The sequence below is a fragment of the Narcine bancroftii genome, chromosome 4 (genome assembly GCF_036971445.1).
Source record: "Narcine bancroftii isolate sNarBan1 chromosome 4, sNarBan1.hap1, whole genome shotgun sequence".
Lineage (NCBI taxonomy): Eukaryota > Metazoa > Chordata > Chondrichthyes > Torpediniformes > Narcinidae > Narcine > Narcine bancroftii.
The window spans coordinates 194,882,159-194,904,127 of record NC_091472.1 but is presented as its reverse complement, the minus strand read 5'-3'; the positions used below and the strand labels follow the sequence as shown (position 1 = coordinate 194,904,127).

The 21,969-nt window shown below is 41.6% G+C and overlaps 1 protein-coding gene across 3 annotated transcripts in view; it reads left to right on the top strand.

Annotated features, from left to right (window-relative positions):
- dnah10 (dynein axonemal heavy chain 10) overlaps positions 1–21,969 on the top strand; it is a 677,292-nt gene that overhangs the window by 401,478 nt on the left and 253,845 nt on the right. For all 3 annotated transcript variants that reach the window (XM_069933473.1, XM_069933472.1, XM_069933474.1), the window contains 2 exons: positions 13,879–14,031; positions 16,536–16,796. In XM_069933473.1, coding sequence (XP_069789574.1) covers positions 13,879–14,031; positions 16,536–16,796 — 414 coding nt within the window. The remainder of the gene's footprint in view (positions 1–13,878; positions 14,032–16,535; positions 16,797–21,969) is intronic.

Sequence of the window (21,969 nt, the reverse complement as noted above, 5' to 3'; positions counted from 1 at the left end):
TGTCATTGGCCCATTTGCTTTTGAGTTCTGAAACCGTGCACATAATGATTCAATTAGGTACGATAAAAACAGTGGTTTTCAAACTTTTCTTTCCACCCACATACCACCTTAAGCAATCCCTTACTAATCACAGAGCACCTATGGCATAGGGAATACTTAAAGGGGTATGTGAGTGGAAAGAAAAAGGTTGAGAACCTCTGCTTTAGTGGCAGAATAAGTCAATGAGACAGTTAGGAAACCACCTGGCAAGCATGGCTTGGCAACAGAGACATTACATAGGAAAACAAAGAAGTTCTGCTAAAATTTATGCATCTTGTATAAACTTTTCATCATCTAAATTAGGTGCATAAATATTTAGAAGAGTCCACATTTCAGAGAATATTTGACAATTCACCATTATATATCTATCTGCAGGATCTGTAACAACATTGCGAATTTTAATTGGTAAATTTTTCTTAATTAAAATTGCCTCGCCTCTAGTCTTGGAATTAAATGAAGAAAAAAAACTACTTGATCGATCCAATCTCTTTTCAATTCCAAGTGTTCTTTTTGAAGAAATGAGTTTCTTGCAAAAAACCAGTATCAACCTCTAATTTCTTAATATAAGATTGTGGCAGCCCACCACCGCGGAGATCGAGCCGGCACATCGTGCGGCATGCGCAGTAGTAAATAGCAGCTTAACACACCGTAACACGTCCCTTAACACAGCGAACCGGCGCGGTTGAAAGCTGGAGCAGTACAAGACCAGCAGCCCTAAAATAGTGCTGACTAAGCTGCGCAGCTAACAGATCAGTAACATGCTGGGGAAGAAGGGTATTCACATGCAAGAATGTTCCCGCCCATTATTGTTATTCATGCTGCTGATGTCAGCTAATCAAACAAACAGTGGGAACTCCAACTGTATAAAAGGAGCCTTTCCAGCCTCAATAAATCTCAGAGCTTAACCCCACCCCTCCCCCCCCAACACACACACACACTGCGAGTGTCTGTGTTTCTTTGTAGCAGTCTAAACCCAGCAATGGATAGCGAAGCAGCGATCAGCACAGTCAGCCTCAAGCTCCCGACCTTCTGGACAGTTTGACCCAGTGTGTGGTTCGGCCAGGCTGAGGCTCAGTTCCAGATTCAGGGCATCACATCTGAGTCCACACAGTACTACAACGTGGTCAACGCCCTAGATCCAGAGATTGCAGACAGAGTGGCCAACTTCATCCACAGGTCACCATTGGAAGGCACTTACACTGCCTTCAAAGACCTATTAACCATGACCTTCTGGCTCTCATGGCAAGAGAGAGGGGCACGGCTGCTCCACCTAGATGGGCTAGGGGACAGCTCCCCGTCAGTGCTCATAAACAAGATGCTGGTCCTCCTGGGAGACCACGAGCCTTGCGACATGTTCGAGCAGGTGTTCTTGGAGCAGCTGCCTGAGGACATCCAACTGCTCCTGGCAGATGCAGAATTCAGCGAGCCCCCGGAAAGTTGCAGCACAGGCAGATATTCTGTGGAAGCAGAAACAGAAGTCCTCGGCTACCGTGAGGCTCATCACAAAGTCTCGCAACCAAACCATGCAGACCTTGGAATGGAATGGCAGGACGAGAGATGGTGCTTCTGTCACCTAAGGTAGAGTTCCAAGGCTCGCTGATGCCGGTTGCCCTGTAAGTTCCAGGAAGACAACAAAGCTAGCCGTCGCTGAAGGCCATGGCGGCTGGCCATTGAGAGAGCCTCCTGTATGTATGGGATCACCTGTCCAGTAGACAATTCTTGGTGGATACAGGAGTGGAGGTCAGCATGATGCCCCCAACAAATTTGGACACTAGATGCAGGCAAGTAGGCCTCGCATTGAGGGCTGCCAGCAACAGCAGCTTATGGACACATGTAGGACCAAGCTGCAGTTCAGAGGCAGTCACTTCTCGTGGGAGTTCATGTGGTCATCCTGTGGGCCCACAGCCTCCTCGTAGACCTCAAGGGCAAGAGACTTGTGCATGTGGAGACATTCCAAACCTTCGCACTCCACCTGGTCTCCGTCCACAGCTTGGACGATGAGTTCTCCAAGGTGCTGGCCGAGTTCCCAGAAATCCTTTCCCCTCAATTCATGGCAGAGGTGCCCTGACATGGAGTCAGATATCACATCCTTACCAAGGGTCCACCTCTCCATGCAAGAGCGTGATGACTTCCCCTGGAGAAATTCAAACTGGCTAAGGAGGAGTTCCACAAGCTTCAGGAGTTTGGCATTGTTTGGTGGTCGGACGGTCCATGGGCTTTTACCCTGCACATGGTGCCTAAAGCATCTGGGGCTCGAGAACATGCGGCAACTACTGTTGGCTTAACGAGGCCACCACTCCAGATCATTAACCCATGCCGCATATCCAGGACTTTGCAGCAAACCTGCATGGAGCAACGATCTTCTCCAAAGTGGACTTGGTGCAAGGGTTCCACCAAATCGCGGTGAAACCTGATGACATCCCCAGGATGTGCATCATCACTCCATTCGGGCTGTTCATGTTCCTGAGGATGCCATTCAAGCATAAGAACGCGGCACAGACCTTCCAGCGAATGATGAACGTGATGGGCCAAGACCTGGATGGAACCTTCGTCTACTTAGACGATATCCTGGTGCCAAGCAGAACCCAGTAGGAACATCTACAACACCTCCGAAGCCTCTACAGTCACCTATGTGAGTTCAACCTTCATATCAACCTGGCTAAATGCCAGTTCAGGCTGAGCACGATTGACATCATGGGCCACAGGATTACTAAATGCATGGCCACACCACTACCCAACAAGGTGGAGGATATCCGCAACTTCCCAAAGCCTAGTACAACCAAAGGACTGCAGGAGTTCGTGGGGATGGTCAACTGTTATCAGAGATTCATCCCCGCAGTGGCTCGAACCATATGCCCACTCTGCACCCTGATAACCGGCAAGGCAAAGGACGACCTGGGATGATGACCCCGCAGGAGTGTTCGTGGAAGCAAAGGAAACCTTGGCTAATGCTGCACTCCTAGCCCACCTCAGGTCAGAAGCACCCACAGCCCTCACAGTCGATGCCTCAGGAATGGCGATTGATGGAGTTCTGGAGCAGCAGATAGAAGGAAGTTGGCGCCCGCTAGTTTTCTTCAGCAAACATCTGCAGCCCCCTGAGCTAATGTACAGTGCTTTCGACAGAGAGCTACTGGGGCTATACTTAACCATCTGATACTTCCGGTACTTCCTAAAGGGAAGGGCTTTCATGGACCACAAGCCACTAACTTTCGCCCTGACCCAGATCTCCGACCCCTGGTCAGCCTGCCAGCAGAGACACTTGTCTTACGTCTTGGAGTATACCACTGACATAAGGCACATTTCTGAAAAAGACAACGTAGTTGAGGATGCCTTGTCGAGACAGAGCATCCACTCTCTGGCTAACAGACTAGGTTTCATGTCACTGGCGGAGGCACAGCAGCAGGACAACAAGATACTTCAGTACAGGACCACCGTCATAGGGTTGCAGATTCAGGACATCTCAGTTGGCACAGGTAACACTACCCTCCTGTGCGACGTGGCAACCGGGCAGGTTCGACCTATCATCCAAATAGCATGGACATGACAAGTTTTTGACTCCATTCATAGGCTGGCACATCCATCAATCAGGACCACGGTCCGGTTGGTGGCCAGCAAGCACGCATAGCATGGGTTGTGGAAAAAAGTCAGTGGGTGGGCCAAGATGTGCAAGCAGTACCAAACAGCCAAGGTACAGCAGCACACCAAGGTCCCCTTGAAGCCTTTCGAGCCAACAGAAAGAAGGTTTGACCACATTCATGTGGACATAGTGGGACCCTTACCAGTGTCACAGGGTTTCTGCTACCTGTTCATGGTGATCAACTGTTTCACCCAGTGTCCCGAAGCAATCCCCCTGGCCGTCACATCCACCAGATCCTGCGCCAAGGCACTCGTCTCGTCCTGGGTAGCAAGGTTTGGGCTACCATGCCACATCACCTCTAACAGAGGCACATAATTTACCTCCAGCCTGTGAACTGACGTTGCCAACCTGTGGGGCGCTCATCTACACAACAGCATACCACCCGCAGTCTAACGGGCTGGTTGAGTGCTTCCACAGGCACCTCAAAATTGCCCTTATGACCAGACTCAAGGGCCCCAACTTGCTGGATGAACCACCATGGGCACTGCTGGGGATTTGAACTGCCCAAAAGAAAGACCTCCTCACATCCTCTGCTGAGCTCATCAGCGGAACTCCATTCGACCCACTGGTCAGAGGTCAATAGGAAGATACAATAACCTTCCTGGACAGGCTGTGAGAAAAGGTCAGTCACCTGGCTCCGATCCCACCCTCCAGACACGGGCAAGCCAAGTTCAACATCCCTAAAGAACTCCAAGACTGTGAGTATGTGTTCATGCGCAGAGGGCCACACCGTCCACCACTACAGAAGCCCTACGAAGGCCCCTTCCAAGTCATTCAGAACAACGGGGCCACATTTGAATTGGACATCGGTGGCAAACCAGAGGTCTTCACCGCAGACAGGCTCAACCCGGCACACATGGACCTGACACAACCCGTGGAGACGCCAGCACCTCGACTCAGTGGCAGACCACCAAAGACATTGGGGTCTGCATCCAAGGACACTCTGAACTGTAGTTCTGGTTCTGGGTGGGGGTCATGTGGCGGCCCACCTCTGCGGAGATTGAGCCGGCACATCACGTGGTGCACGCAGTAGTAAACAGCAGCATAACACACTGTAACACGTACCTGATGATAGCAATGAGAAGAGGGCATGGCTTTTGTGGTGAGGGTCCTTGAGAATAGATGTTTCTTTCTTAAGGCACCACCTCTTATGGATAGATGTCCTTAATGGAGTGGACTAATGCCCATGATGGCACTGGCCGAGTTTGCAATCCTCCGTAGTCCTTTGCTGCCTTATGCATTGGTACCTTCAAACCAGACAGTGTCTTTTACTGCCTGTAGAAATTTGCAAGAGTCTTTGGTGACATTATTAAATCTCCTCAAAATTCTCATGAAATATTAGCTTATGGTTATGCTTCTTCATGATTTCATCGACATGGAGGCTCCAGGATAGATCTTCAAAGATGTTGACACCCAGGAATTTTAAGTTCTTAACCCTTTCTTCTACTGACCCCTGATTTGTCTTCTCCTGATTTTCCTTTCCTGAAGTCCTCAATCAGTTCCTTAATTTTACTATCACTGAGTGCAAGGTTGCTGTTGTGACACTACTCAACTTGCTGATCTATATCACTCCTGTTTACTTCCTCATTGCCATATGTGATTTTTTTTTGATGACCATGGTGTCTTTGGCAAATTTGTAGAAAGCATTATAATTGTGCATAGCCACACATTAATGGATGTAGAGTAAGTAGAGCAGTGGACAAAGCACGCATTCTTGAGGTGTGGCTGTGTTGATTGTCAGTGAGAAGGAGCTGTTGTTTCCAATTCATACTGACTGGCCTTCTGATGAGGAAGTCAAGGATCCAGTTGCAGAGGGAGGGTGCAGAGGCCCAGGTTTTGGAGCTTGCTGACTAGTACTGAGGGCATGATGGTGTTGAAAGTTGAGTTGCAGTTGATGAAAAGCAGCCTGATGTAGGTCATCCAGGGGCTGAGTGGGGAGCCAGTGAGATTGCATCTGCTGTGGAGTGATTGTCTTGGTAGATGAATTGCAGTTGGTCCAGATCTTTATTTAGGTACAAGTTAATTCTGTCTGTGACCAATCTCTACACTTGATCTAAGCCAAAAGGCGAGAAGCGATTATGACCAACCTCTTAAAGCATTTCATCACAGTAGATATGTGAGTATGACTGGGTGATAGTCATTGAGGCAACTCTTCTTGGATGATTGATGCCCCTTTGTAGCTGGAGGGAACAACTCACAGCAGCAATGAGAGTTGAAAATAGTCAGGCCACACTAGAGGAAAGGGTATAACTAAAGAAATAATAGGAAAGTTTAACAAGAGTAGAGCATTAATCATAATTGACTTTGGCCTTTGTTTCAATTGGGTTAATTATATTGGAAATGAATTGATATCGTCATTTAGGATAGTTTCTCACAGCTGTACATGAAGGAGCCAGCTGCAGATCATGGAGCCAGCTGTACATGAAGGAGGCAGCTGTACAGGGAGTTGCGTGATGGAGTAGTGGCCGGTAGGGGAATTCCAGCCCTCTCCAGAAAAGTAAAAAAAAGGTAGAGAAAAAACAAAGTCACTAACACAGAAACCATAACAAACTGAAAGTGAAAGTGTGGAGTAAATGGCAGCAAAGAAAGAAAAACCAAAAACAACGGGAAGAAAAGAAGAAGGAAGGATGTCAGAAGAGGAAGGTGAAGGCCTTACCGGTACGAGGAGGCCTGCCGTGGAGAGAGAAGCCCGCTCCTGAGGTCAGTGGAAACTCCGAACTCAGGACTACAAAGATGGCTCACGGAGCCAAACAAAAGTGCGCAACTGCGCATGTACGAATCCTCGCGCATGCGCGATGCACAAGACAAAAACAACACTGACGGGAGGGGGGACCAGCTGAGGAGTAAATCTCCACAGCCGAAACAGACAAGTATAACACGACAGCAAGACTCTCAACAGGAAAACATAGAAAATAACGGGAACAAGAAGGAAGAGAATAAAAATAGGAAATCAAAGAAACAACAGATGACCAACTCAGAGGAAGAAGACCAACACCAAGACATTTTTAATAAAAATAAGAAGAACAAAAATACCCAACAAAATAAAATAAACAACCCAACAAGAAAACCAGAAGAGACAGAGGTAAAGGACACAGATCCTGGAGTGGACTCAGAAGAAGAGGAGGGAGAACACAGAGAAATGGAAGATGAATGGAAGGGCAAGTACATGGATATATTTTTTTTAAAGAATATATGGAAACAGTAAAAGAATGGCAGTCACAATTCAGTGAAATAAAAAGAAGAATAAAAAGTACAGAAGAAAAAGTGATTAGATTAGAGATGATCATGACAGAAATAGGAAAAAGAGTAGACAAGGTGGAAGAATGAGAAACAGCCATAGAAATGGAGGTAGATGACTTAAAAAAGAAATTAGAAGAATCTGATAAAAAAGTTAAAGAAACACAGGAGCTGTTAGCTCAGAAGACAGATATAATGGAAAATTATAAAAGAAGAAACAATATAAAGTTAGTGGGCCTTAAGGAAGATGAAGAAGGCAAAAATATGAAAGAATTTATAAAAGAATGGATCCCCAGGGTCCTGGGAAGACCAGAATTACAGGAAGAAATGGAAATAGAAATGGCACACAGAACATTAGCCCCTAAACCACAACCACAACAAAAAACAAGATCCATTCTAGTAAAATTCCTAAGACATACAACAAGAGAAAATATATTGGAGAAGGTAATGAAAAAAGTAAGAGAAGACAAAAAACCACTGGAATACAAGGGTCAAGAAATTTTTTTCTATCCAGATATAAGTTTTGAACTTCTGAAGAAGAGGAAGGAGTTTAATGCAGCAAAAACGATCCTATGGAAAAAAGGTTATAAATTTATGTTAAAATACCCAGCGGTACTTAAAATAGTTATCCTGGGGCAGCAAAGCAAGCTATTCTCGGATCTGGAAAAAGCACAAAAATTTGCAGAACAACTACAAAACAGACAGAGAGATGAAGAGATGTAACAAGAACAAAAATGACAACAAACTATATATATATATATATATATATATATACATATAAAATAGAGTATAAGTAAGAACTAAGAAAGGAAAGAAAGGGAAGAAAGGAAGTAAGGAGGGAATTAAGAGAGTGACCTTTGTTATATATGAAGATGAAAATCTTTTGTAGGGGGGAGCTGGGTGGGGAAGAATAACAGTCACTGCGAAATCAGTTGATGCCCGCGAGCGAATTCGCAAATCCAAATGGAGAGGGGAGATGTGGTTGCCCGACAAGGATCAAAGGGCAACTCAGAAAGGGGAGGGACTATTGGGGGTTAAAGGAATTTTAGATATGAGAATAGTGGAAATATTTTATGTTTTAGAAATGTTGTCTTATAATGTGTTCAAAAAAATAAAGCAGAAATGGATAAGAAGGGAAGATGGTGATGAGTAAATGGAAAGGAAAGATAAACAAAGTATGAAATGACTATGTTGAACTATATGACTTTAAATATTAATGGAATACATAACCAAATCAAAAGGAAGAAACTGTTAAATTTACTGAAAAAAGAAAAAATCGATATAGCATTCGTACAAGAAACACATCGAACTGAAGAGGAACACAAGAAATTAAAGAGAGATTGGATAGGACATGTAACAGCAGCATCAGATAATTCAAAAGCCAGAGGAGAAGCTATATTAATCAATAAAAATGTACCATTCAAAATAGAAGAGGAAATAATAGATCCAGCAGGGAGATATGTAATGATAAAATGTCAGATATATTCAGAATTTTGGAATTTACTCAATGTTTACTCACCTAATGAAGAAGATCAAAAATTTGTGCAAGATATCTTTTTGAAGATAGCAGATACGCAAGGGAACCTACTAATAGGAGGGGATTTTAACCTTAATTTGGACTCAAACATGGATAAAACTGGAAAAAAAAACTAACAGAAAGAACAAAGTAACCAAATTTATAATTAAATCGATGCAAGAAATGCAACTTTTGGATATATGGAGGAAACAACACCCAAAGGAAAAGGAATATTCATATTATTCGGGTAGACACAACATACTCAAGGATAGACCTATTCCTGTTATCAGCCCACATTCAAGGGAGAGTTAGGAAAACGGAATATAAAGCTAAACTATTATCGGATCACTCACCCCTGTTATTGGCAATGGAGCTAGAGGCATCCCACCAAGAATATATAGATGGAGGTTAAACTCCATGCTACTTAAAAGACAGGATTTTAGAGAATTAATTGAAAGACAAATTAAAATGTACTTTGAAATAAATACGGAATCAGTGAAAGATAAGTTTATACTATGGGACGCAATGAAAGCATTCATCAGAGGGCAAATAATAAGTTATGTAACTAAGATGAAGAAGGACGACAATCGGGAAACAGAACAGTTGGAAAGGGAAATAACAAATACAGAAAAAGAATTAGCAATAAAGGAAGATACAACTAAAAGAAGAGAATTGGCAGACAAAAAAAATAAAATATGAAACATTACAAACATATAAGGTGGAGAAGAACATAATGAAGACAAAACAGAAATATTATGAGCTAGGAGAAAAAACGCACAAAATTCTAGCGTGGCAGCTTAAGACAAAACAAACTAAAAGAATGGTATTGGCATTAAGGAAAAAGGACAAACAAATTACATATAATCCAACGGAGATCAATGAAAACTTCAGGGAATTCTACGAACAACTATATCAAACTGAAAACGAAGGGAAAGAAGACAAAATAGATGAATTTTTAACTAAAATTGAACTACCGAAATTACAAACAGAGGAGCAAAATAAATTAATAAAACCATTTGAAATAGAAGAAGTACAGGAGATATTAAAAAAACTACCGAACAATAAAACACCAGGAGAGGATGGATTCCCAATAGAATTCTATAAAACATTTAAAGACTTATTAATTCCTCCCCTCCTGGAAGTAATCAACCAGATTGATAAAACACAAAACATACCAAATTCATGCAAAACAGCAATAATTACAGTAATACCAAAGACAGGGAAAGATTCACTAGCACCAGCATCATATAGACCAATATCTCTACTTAACACAGATTATAAGATAATAGCTAAACTATTAGCAAACAGATTGGCCGACTATGTACCAAAAATAGTAAATCTAGACCAAACTGGATTTATTAAAAAAAGACGAACAACGGACAATATCTGTAAATTTATTAACTTAATTCATGCAGTAGAAGGAAATAAAACTCCAACAGTAGCGGTTGCTTTAGATGCAGATAAGGCCTTTGACAGAGTAGAATGGAATTATTTATTCAAACTAAGACAAAAATTCAGCCTACCAGAGAAATATATTAATTGGATTAAAGCATTATATAAGGGGCCATTGGCGAAAGTGACAGTAAATGGATATATATCAAAACAATTTAACTTAAGCAGATCAACAAGGCAGGGATGTCCATTATGTCCCTCACTGTTCGCGTTAGCTATAGAACCACTAGCAGAACTGATAAGAACAGAAAATAAAATAAAAGGGATAAAAATAAAAGAGAAGGAATATAAAATCAGTCTATTTGCAGATGATGTTATAATATACTTAACAGAACCAGAAATATCAATAAAAGAATTACATAGGAAATTGAAGGAATATGGAGAAGTATCGGGGTACAAGATCAACGCAAATAAAAGTGAAGCAATGCCAATGAATAATGCGGATTTCACAAAGTTTAAGAAAGAATCACCATTTAGATGGCAAACACAAGCAATGCGATACCTAGGTATACAACTAAATAAAAATCTCGGCCATCTATATAAACTAAATTATCATCCATTAATGAAAAAATTACAAGATGACTTAGAGCATTGGAAAGACTTACCACTAACACTGATAGGAAGGATAAACTGTATTAAAATGAACATTTTCCCAAGGATACAATACCTATTTCAGTCATTACCAATTCACCTAACAGAGAAATTCTTCAAGGAGCTAAAGAAAATAACAAGGAAATTCTTATGGAAAGGGGAGAAACTGAGGATAGCACTAGATAAATTAACAGAATGGTACAAACAAGGAGGCTTACAACTACCAAACTTTAAGAATTATTATAGAGCTGCACAATTAAGATACCTATCAGACTTTTATGAAACAAGGGAAAAATCAGATTTGACCAGATTAGAACTAGATAAAATAGGGGAGAAGATACCTGAACATATATTATATAAATGGGATGAAAAATTGGTGCAATGTAGGAATTCACCGGTATTGCATCATCTGCTCAACATTTGGATGAAGATTCATGTAGAAAGGAATAAAACAAATTACGAACTACCAAAACTAATATTGACGCAAAATCAACTAATCCCTTTCACAATAGATAACCTTTCCTTCGGAGAATGGGAGAGAAAAGGGATCAAAAGAATAGAAAATTGTTTTTCGGGAAATAAATTATTATCCTTTGAACAAATGAAGGATAAATATAATATAACTCACGATACAATGTTTGCAAACCACCAACTGAAAACCTACTTGAATGACAAATTGGGAAACAGTCTGAGGTTACCAGAAGGAAGCAATTTTGAAGATGTGATTACAGACACAATGATAATTAAAAAAATTATAACAAACATGTACATCAAACTGCAAGATAAGGAGAACGAGTAAACAAATGGTAAACCTAAACTAAAATGGGAACAAGATCTAAACATAAAGATAAAGAATGAGACATGGGAAAAGCTATGCTCCAGAACTATGAGAAATATAATAAACACGAGGTTACTGATGATACAATATAACTGGATACACAGGCTATACATCACACCTCAAAAGTTAAATAAATGGGACCCAACAGTGTCAGACAGATGTTTTCACTGTAAAAAGGAAACGGGAACAACAATTCATGCAATTTGGACATGTGAGAAAATGGAAAAATTTTGGGAAGATCTAAACCAGATATTAAATAAAATCACAAAAAGCAATATACCAAAAAACCCAGAGATCTTCCTCCTAAGTAATATAAGAAATAAAGAATTTGGACTCGATTTGGATGGAGCACAAAAAAGATTTGTTATGATAGCCCTAGCTGTAGCAAAAAAATGTATGATGTCAACCTGGAAATTACAAGACAACTTGAGAATACAACAATGGAACATAGAAATTAATAAATGTATTCCATTAGAAAAAATAACATATAATTTAAGAAATAACATCACAATATTCAAACAAATATGGGAGCCATACATGAAATACAATAAAGAAATCCTACCATGGACTTCCACCACCTAAAATGACAGAAGGAGAAGACAACAAAAAGAACTGACTCAGTAAAATTTCTTGTTTATTTTTATTAAGTGACAACATTGTTTAACGGGTTTAATGTATCTTATAGATTGAACTTCAAATAAATGGGAAAGGGGGTGAGGGAGGGAGGGAAGGGAGGGGGGAAAAAGGGGGAGAAAATGACTGTATATATTCAAGAAAAAAAATGTCTGTATGTATCATGGTCAATATGGTTTATAGTGTGAAAAATAAAAAAAATTACAAAAAGGAGGCAGCTGTACATGAAGGAGGCAGCTGCAGATCATGCTATTTATGTTTGATTATTTTACATTGTTGGGAAACAGTCAATTCAAAATATATGATTTTCAAAAGCGATTCCTCATAAAATGTTACTTTGCAAGGCAAGAACAGAGATATTGGACTTGGTAACTCACAGGGAACAGCAAGAGTCCATTTGCAGATTAGCACAGATGTACCACAGAGATCAGTGATGAGACTCCCATGCTTTAGTGTTAATGACTTGGAGAAGTGAGCCAAAGCACTGAAGCCAAGATATAGGATGATACAATAAATGGGGGTGGAGTTAAGAAGGCAAACTGAGAGGGTATGGTTAACCGAGGGAGATATTGAAAGGTTGACTGGGCAAAATGAAGTGGGCAATGGAGGACAGTGTGGGATTATATGAAGTTGTCCATAAGATTATAATATAGGAGAAGAAGCAGACCATTCAGCCTATCGGGTCCACTCTACCATTCCATTGTGAGCTGATCCATTCTCCTATTCAGACCCACTTCCCTGCCTTCTCCCCATAACCTTTGATACTTTGACTATATACCTTGACAGTTGCTGCAGAGTAATGGATGGGAGGTCAATTTACAGGACAATAAGAGTGGCAGAGTGGAGTGGCAGAGAGGAATCTCCCTCCCTCCCTCCATCGACTTGATCTACCAAGCATGTAAAATCACTGAGAACCTCTTTCACCCTGCTCACACCATCTTTCAGCTACTCCTGTCAGGAAAGAGATACAGGAGGATCAGAGCCAGCGCAACCAGGCTGAGAAACAGCTTCCTCCCACAGGCAGAGAGAATGCTGAATGTCCAAAGGAACTGCTCGCACTAACCCTCCGAGACTCAATATATTTATAAAACAATATTTATTTATCTGTAACACTGCATATGTATTATTTGCCTATATATATATATATATATATATATGTTATGTCTGGTTGTGTGTTTGCGTGCTTTGTACAAGGACCAGAGAACTCTGTTTTGTCAGGTTATACTTGTGCAATCAGATGACAATAAACTTGACTTGACTTTCTGTCCACCTTGAAGGGAAGAATGATAAATGAAGGCAACAGAAAGCTGTTTTTTTTAAAAAAAAGGAGAATCTTTGTATGTAATGCTAGCTGTGATTTTCAGGTATAATAAAACCAGAAAATGTTGGAAACATTCAGAAGAACAGGCAACAACTATGTTAAAAGAACCTCTTTCAGTTTAAAGACCCTTTGTCAGAACTGGGTGAGTATTCAATTACAAAGATAGGGAGGCTAGGAGAAAAGGAATGTCTCTGATTGGTTGAGACGAAGATTGCCAGCAGTAAGTAATGGGAAGACATGGTGAGAATAAAAAGAAAAGAAAGGAACATAATAGTTGTGAAAGGTACTTAAGGGACTTGTCACTATGTGAAGTGGGAGAATCTGGAACCAGAGTGTATTGTTTTAGAATAAAAGGGTCTCATTTTAGTCTGAGGCAAGGAAGAATTTCTTCTCTCAAAAGTTTGTCTTTGGAATTCTTTGCCTGATAAGGTGTGGAGAATTTATCCCTAAATAAATTCAAGGTACATTTTTTTTTAAATCAGAAGGTGAATAAAAGTTTATGGGAAAATGGCAAGAACATAGACGAGAAAAAAATTGATCAACCATAATATCGAATGGCAGAACTTGTTCTCTTTCCACTTGGTTTTGTGATCCAAGTGTGTTTGATCTCTTAGCTGCTGTTGACGATCAGCTTCTCGTCTCGAACCACTTCTTTGAATGTACAAAGAAATCTGGAGGCCAATGTAGAGAAACGTACCAAAGTTACCTATGGACCACCTATGGGAAAGCGACTCTTGGTCTTCATTGATGATATGAACATGCCTAGGGTAGGTGGAACCTTTGTATATTTTTGAGGAAAATAGAGTATTTTCTTTGCCTTATTCTTTGTGTATAATATGCAATCACTATTTGGATCATTCCTCACTCTACCAAGCCTGAAGTAGAAAGGCTAGTGTAATAATATGATTTAGTAACAATTGTCATCTGGAATATACCAAATGTGCAATAAGATCTGCTTTAGCTTTGGCAATTAGTTACTGTGATTCCATAATTTCATAACAATGTGAATTGTTTCAAAATATTATATTCCAATCACCAACTTTTATCTCATTTTATAGAACATAGAGCAGTCTAACTTAGTACCAGTCCTTCAGTCCACAATTTAAATTTTAAATTTATAGTAAAACTCCTGGTATCCAGCACCTATGGGCAGATGCCGAACAAGAGAATTTTTTGGTTGCTTGAGATTATGTGTTGCATGATTGGCGAACTAACAGCGAGTTGCACCAAATTTTAAACCTGTATTTTTTGCCTATTTATTTTCCACGCTTTTTTTATTGGTTGCTTGAAGCTGTTGATTGCTTGAATTATGAATAACAGGGGCTTTACTTTATTTATAACACTGGCCATTGAAGCTAGTGCTGCCCAATTAGCCAACCAACACCATATGTTTTCAGAAGGTAGAAGGAAACCAGAGCCACCTGGAGAAAACCCTCACAGGTCAGAGAGAACAGATTGACAGATTTGAATCTGGGTTCCTAGCGTTGTAGTAGTGTTGTACTAACCACGATGATAACTGTATAAATCAATCAATTTAACCCTTTCCTCCCTAATGCCCCATAACCCTCCATTTTTCATATATCAGTGTGCCTACCTCAGAGACTTTTCAATGTCCTTACTGATAACCTTCTATTACCTATATATATTTGTCCTTCCAACATGTTATTTTCAATCTCGGATAATTGCTTCTTTCCTCCAAGTGAACCACAAATAGACTGAGCATTTTCTGAACCTGGATCGCCTCTCACAGCTGCACTTGTTTCATCTTCAATTAATGTTACCCACCTTCTTTCTCTTCCCACCCATTCTTCCCAAAACTCAAATGTCACTGAATATTAAATTCCCAGCTTTGATCTTCTTTCAGGACAGCATGGTTGACGCAGTGGTTAGCACCATGCCTTTACAGTGCCTGCGATGGGGACTGGGGTTTGAATCCTGCGCTGTCTGTAAGGAGTTTGTACGTTCTCCCTGTGTCTGTGTGGATTTTCACCAGGGACTCTTATTTATTCTCACCCTTCAAAATGTAGGTTTATTGGGTGTAAGTTGGGCAGCACAGATTCGTGGACCAAAATGGCTTGTTAATGTGCCATATGTCTAAATTAAATTGAATTCAGTCATGGCTATTGGATTGTATCTGTTTATCTCTACCTTTTCTGTTTGTTCATTCACCTTATTAAGAATGCTTTGTCCATTAAGTTTTGAGTTTGCCCTTTTGTCAATGTAATTTTGTTTCCTTTTCTTGTCTCTTGTCCTTATTTCCTGGTCCTTTGATTTTGTATTTTACTTTCTTTCTTTTCAGATCATGTTTCTTTCTCCATGGTGAATTGCTCAGGTTCCTGTCCTTCTCCCATTCGAGTTGAAACCCATGCCCGTACCACCTGCAAGCACTCCTTCTGCATACTGGTCCCAGACTAACCTGGTGAAAGCCTTTCTGCTTGCACAAGTCCCAAATGCTCTAAACTGGTTCCGATGTCATGACTCCAAAATCTTCCTTGCTGCATGATTTCTTCATTCAAACAGATGATTCTCCTGTTATATTCAGTAGTGCAGAGCACTACAAGTAATCTTGAGATTTTAGTCTTCAAATTTATTTCCTGGGATCTCATCCCTTTTCTACCCATGTTATTGGTACCACTATGCACCAAGACTTCTGGCTGCTCACTCAGCCCCTTCAGAGCCACTGTGACATCCTTGACCTTAGAAATGCCAAACTATTCACTTCACAATGAAATCCTCTGTCACTAGAGCTCCCATTCTTTTTAATCCCCTCTTGTACAGTAGAGCCACTGGTGTTAGCATGGCATTTTCTGCATTTCATTGATGTGGTATATCAAATCCAAACTGATGTAGGTGTTGGAATCAGGTAGATGGCCAAGGGATTCCTACATTGCCTGTCTTTCTCTACTCTGCATGGTGGGCTACCTACTCCTTTTCTGCCTGTATCATCAGACCCACAACTCAGAAGAGGAAGACGAGCAGCAAATCCAAATTTGACCCACAGAGGTTCCCTTTGAAAATGAACTTACTGCATAGACCAGTAGTGGTAGAATTAAGTTACCTATTCAACATCTAGTGAAACTTCCATGATTATAAAACCATGCATTTTTTAAATTTAAATAATCCACATTCATATATACATAATTAATAAAACCAAACCAAGTACAAAACATGCATTTTTTACAGATACTTAAGTCTAATTAAATAATTTCCCATCTTAAATTGCTTTTGCTGTTCCAAAGTTGATTTGTCTTTGTTGATTGCTGAAAACTAGGTTGATGAATATGGTACACAGCAACCCATTGCTCTGCTGAAGCTCCTCCTGGAGAAGGGTGGCATGTATGATCGTGGTAAGGAGCTGAACTATAAGATCCTGAAGGACCTGGGCTTTATTGGTGCAATGGGAAAAGCAGGAGGTGGACGCAATGAAGTGGATCCCAGATTTATCTCGCTCTTTTGTGTGTTCAATGTTACATTCCCAGCGGAGGAATCACTATTTTCAATTTACACTTCCATCCTGAAAGGACACACTATGGTAAATATTCTGTATTTGTTCATCTTAGTGAGTAACCTTTTATTAATCATTAATACTCCCCTCCAGATTTCTGTTCAATTAAAAAAAAGTTTGTAACTATAATTAAGTTCCAAAAATCAGTATTATAGTGTCTGACACTGTCAATAACATTTGAACTACAGACACCTCAAGGTTTGACTTTTGATTCCTGATTTCTTGCTAAAGATCAGGCAAGTGATGCAAAAACACTTGTGAAACTCTGCCTCTGCCACATCTATTCCCAGGATGAGGCCTTCCACTCCAGAATATTTGAAATGCCCCATTTCCTTAATAACTGGATTTCTCTCTACTGACATTGATAAATCCCACACCCTTATATCTGTTTCTTGTACTTTTGCTCTCACCTCACATTCTCCCAGACAAAACAAAGACAGAATGGCTTTACAAAGATCTTTGCATCTTCACTGGTGACAGGGGAGATCCCAGAGGACTGAGACTGGAAAGAATCAAAGTTGCAGCTGTTTATATTCTACGTTACATTCCCAGCTAATGCACGCATAGCTTTAGGCTATCTTCACAATGCTATAAATTTACAACAGAGCTCTGATCCCAAAGCAGTCCTCATTATAGCTGGAGATTTTAATCGTGCAGATTTAAAGGCAGTCCTCTTGAAATTTGAACAGCATATTAAATGTGTTACCGGTGGGAAAATACACTCGATAAAGTTTATTCAAACATTAGGAATGGCTTTAGGTTAATACTACTACTACACCTAAGCCAGTTGGATCACTTGTCCTTACTCTTAATCCCAACATGCCCTCCCCTCCCTTAGAAGGAAAGTTCAACCCACTATAAAGTCTGTTAAGATATGGCCAGAAGTAACTTCCTTGCAGCTACAGGATTGCTTTGAAAGGACTAACTCGGACATTTTTGAAAATCAGGATTTCGAGGTGTACACAATACATCAGCTGTACTCTGTTATATACAGAACTGTATTGACATAAATGTTTTTGGGTATATTCTAACCAGAATCCCTTTATGACAAAGGAGGTCAAAACTCTTCTCAAGGATTGTAACGCTGCCTTCAGGTCTGGCGATAGAACACTATACAGTGCTGCCAGAGCCAACCTGAAGGAAGACATCAGGGATGCTAAAGTGGCCTATAAAAGGAGGATTTAGGAGCACTTTATCAATAACGATCCATGGCGAGTGTGGCAGGGTTTCCAAAATTTCACCAAAATTACAAAACCAGCAACATTATGACTGTCAGCGCTGACGTCACACTGGCCAAAGATCTTAATTATTTCTTTGATGATTTATTTGGGTGAAGGCAGCGGAAACTAACACAACACCCTCATCAGCCTCTAACAGCCATGCCCTCACTGTGCAGGACTATGATGTGAGACGGGGGCTCAGGGTGGTGAATCCAAGGAAAGACGCTGGCCCTGATGGCGTGTCAGGAAGGGTGCTGAAGGAATGTACGTGCCTGGTCTCCGAGGTCTTTACAAAGATCTATATTTTATTGTTTCATATATGTGTTCACCGTTAGGATGTTGGACTTGTACAATGACAATAAAGATTATTTTATCTTAGAAAAATGGATCATGCAGGATAATATAGGCCAGTGAGTCTCACATCAATGGTAGTGAAACTATTGGGAAGGATGACTATAGATAGATTTTCTGCACGTTTGAAAAGTAATGGCCAAATTAGAAGCAGTCAACCTGGCTATGTTGGGGATAGGACAAATTAATTGAGTTTTTTTGAGGAGTTGATAAAGGTGGTTGATGAGAGTCGAGCAGAGGATGTTGTCCATGTGGACTTCAGTGAGGCATTTGACAATGTCCCTCATGGTTGGCTGCAGATGCATGGAATCCATGGGAGCTGAGAGTTTGAATATCAATTTGGCTGGCCCATAGAAGACAATGGATAGTGGTGGAAGATTTGGGGAAGTAGACTTAAGGCAGAGATGAGAAGAACTGCTTCTCCCAGAGGGTAATGAATCCATGGAATTCTGTGCCCAAGAAATCAGTGAAAGCTGCCTTATCAAATATATTTAAGATTCAGATAGATGGATTATTACATAATAGGGATTATGGGGAACTGAGTTCATTGCCATATCAGGCATGATCTTATTGAATGGAGGAGCAGGATTGATGGGCCAAATGGGCTCCTCCTAATTTTCACATTTTTATTCCTCTCCCCCACCTCCATCCAGTCTGCAAATAAACCTTCCAGGTGAGGTTAAGGCTTTACCTGCACATTGTCTAATCTAATCGACTACATTCAGTGTACTCAGTGTTGGGTTCACTTCGCTGGCAAGAAGAAATGTAGCTTGATAACCACTGTTCTCTGACTATGTGTCTATATTATCTTTCAACAGTTCAGTGTTTTAGATCAGTGTATTGAACAAGCCCTAGGTCCCAAGCTAAATAAGTTAGCATTTTGGAGCAGTTCCATTTGCCTTCATTTGGTCCATATCCTTCCAGATATTTCCTGCCTATATATATTAGTCCAAATTTATATTTGGAATGTTGTTACTGAGCTTGCAGCTTCCCCTAACAGCTCATTCCAGATGCAGACCACCCTCTGAATGACAATGTTGCTGATCAGATCTCTCTTAAATTTCTATCCTATCTCTTTATAGCTATGCCATCCAGTTCGAGAATCAAATATCATCGGAAAAATACTGTGAGCATTCACTTTATTCAAGCCTTTCATTATTTTATTGACCTCATTCTCCTAGAAGGAGTAAAAGTCTAGCCGACCCAACCTCTCCCTATAGCTCAAGCTGTCCAGTTCCGGTAACATCATGGTGAAACTCCTTTACACCCTTTCATCTTATTGATATACTTCCTGAATGTATATAGTATTTTAAGTGTGGTTTTGTAGCAAGCCGCACTGATCCACAAGCAAACCAGATCACAGAGGTGCAGTCTCACACTGGGCTGACATCACAATGGCCCCGGTGGGAGGGGAAAAAAGGATCATGTGAGTGATGCTTATAAGTTCTTGGAGAGTTCCAGTAAAGTCAATTGGTTGGTTCAACTCACTCACAGCTTCTATGTGGATTTTTCTTTTGTTCGCTGCTCAGCAGACCAACCACAGTGGTGACCCTGACAGCCCAATATGGCATTTTGAACCCCACAATGAACGACACAAGCACACAGAATGCAATGAGACTGAAGCTGCCAACCTTTTGGACCTCACAGCCGCTAGTCTGGTTCAAACAGGCTGAGGCCCAGTTTCAGGTCAGGCAGATCACCGCAGACTCCACAAGATATTGCTACGTGGTTAGTTCAATTGATCAGGAGACTGACAGACAAATCATCAACTTCTACATCCGTTGCCGGCTGCCAATAGGTATGAGGCAATAAGGCGCTCCTTATCCTCACCTTTGGCCTTTCCCGCTGCTAACAAGTGGCAAGGCTGCTCCATGTGGATGGCTTGGGCAACTGCACACCATTCACCCTTATGAATGATATGCTGATGTTAATGGATGGCCACTGGCCCTGCTTACTGTTCAAGCAGATATTTTTCAAACAGATGCCAGAAGACATCAGCCTACTCCTTGCAGATGATGACTTTATCGACCTATGCAGGTTAGAGGCCTGTGCGGATGTCTTGTGGAACGCCAAGCAATATGGCGGGGCATCTGTTGACCTAGTTGCTGCATCACGTCCAATGACTCATCTCTCTCTTCCACACCACTGAGGAGACCAGCAAAAGGTGGAGACTCAAATTCAGAGTGGTGGTGTTTCTACCATCAGAAGTGGGGTTCTGGAACCTGTCACTGCTGTCCACCTTGCTCCCATCCAGAAAAATGCCGGGGCTAGCTGTTGCTGACGGCTACAATGGTTGGCTGCCGAGACAGTCTCTTTTATCTATGGGGCTCAGTGGTGTTTCCTTGTGAACACAGGGGTGGAGGTCAGCGACTTTCTCCCCTCAGACCGAGATACCCGCATCGGGAAGTTGGGACCATCCCTCACCGCTGCCAACATTCGCACCTTACGCACGTATGGGCACACAGGGTTAAGGAAGAATCCATGAAGATGGAGGAGATGGAAATCGTTCGGTGCTCAGATAGCCTATGGGCCTCTCCTCTACACATGGTACCGAAGTCTTCTTGTGGGTACTACTGCCGGTTAAATGACACCACAACAGCCGATTGGTACCCGGTTCCACACATCCAGGGTTTCACAGCCAATCTACACGGAGCGAGGATCTTCTCAAAAATCATCCTGGTCTGGGGGCACTGTCCCCAAGACAGCCCTCATCACTCTGTTCAGCCTTTTCGAGTTTCTCCACATGCCATTTGGCCTCAAAAACAGAGCGCAGACTTTCCAGAGACTCATGGACTTCTTGGAGCGCAGCCTGGATTTTGTTTTCATCAACCAAGATGACATCCTCATTGCCAGTCATTTGTGACAGGAGCACATAACACATCTGCAGCTGCTCTGCCAGCGACTGAGTGACCATGGCCTAGCCATTAACCCAGCAAAATGTCAGTTCAGCCTGACGGCCATCGATTTCCTTGGGAATCGCATCAATCAACACAAAATGGTCCCTCTTCCGTTAAAGGATGAGGCCATTCGTAAGTTCACCAAACCAACTATGGTTAAAGATTTGCAGGAGTTCATTGGGATGGTTAACTTCTACCATCGGTTCCTGCTGTCAGTTGCCGGGATCATGTGACTTCTTTTCAAGCTGCTGTCCGATCAGACCAAAGAACTCAGCTGGGGCTCAGAGTCTTCGGCAGCTTTTGACCAAGCCAAAGAAGCTCTGGCTAACACCACCCTTCTAGTGCATCCATGCATTGATGTGCCCACCACCCTCACAGTTGATGCATCCAAAATGGCCGTTGGCGACATCCTGGAGCAGCTAATTGATGGACATTGGAGACTACTCGCTTTCTTCAGTAGAGACCTGCTGCCCCATGTGTGTTCAACAGGGAGTTGCTAGCCCTCTACCTCGCCGTATGCCATTTCTGCTATTTTCTCGAAGGATGGGATTTCGTAATCTTCAACAATCACAAGCCTCTCACTTTTGCCTTTGCCAAGGTGTCTGACTCATGGTTGGCAAGGCACCAGTATCACCTCTCCTATATCTCAGAGTACACGACAGCTATCAAGCACATTTCCGGCAAGAACAACCTTGTGGCTGATGCTCTGTCCTGTATGTCTGTCCTGTCTGT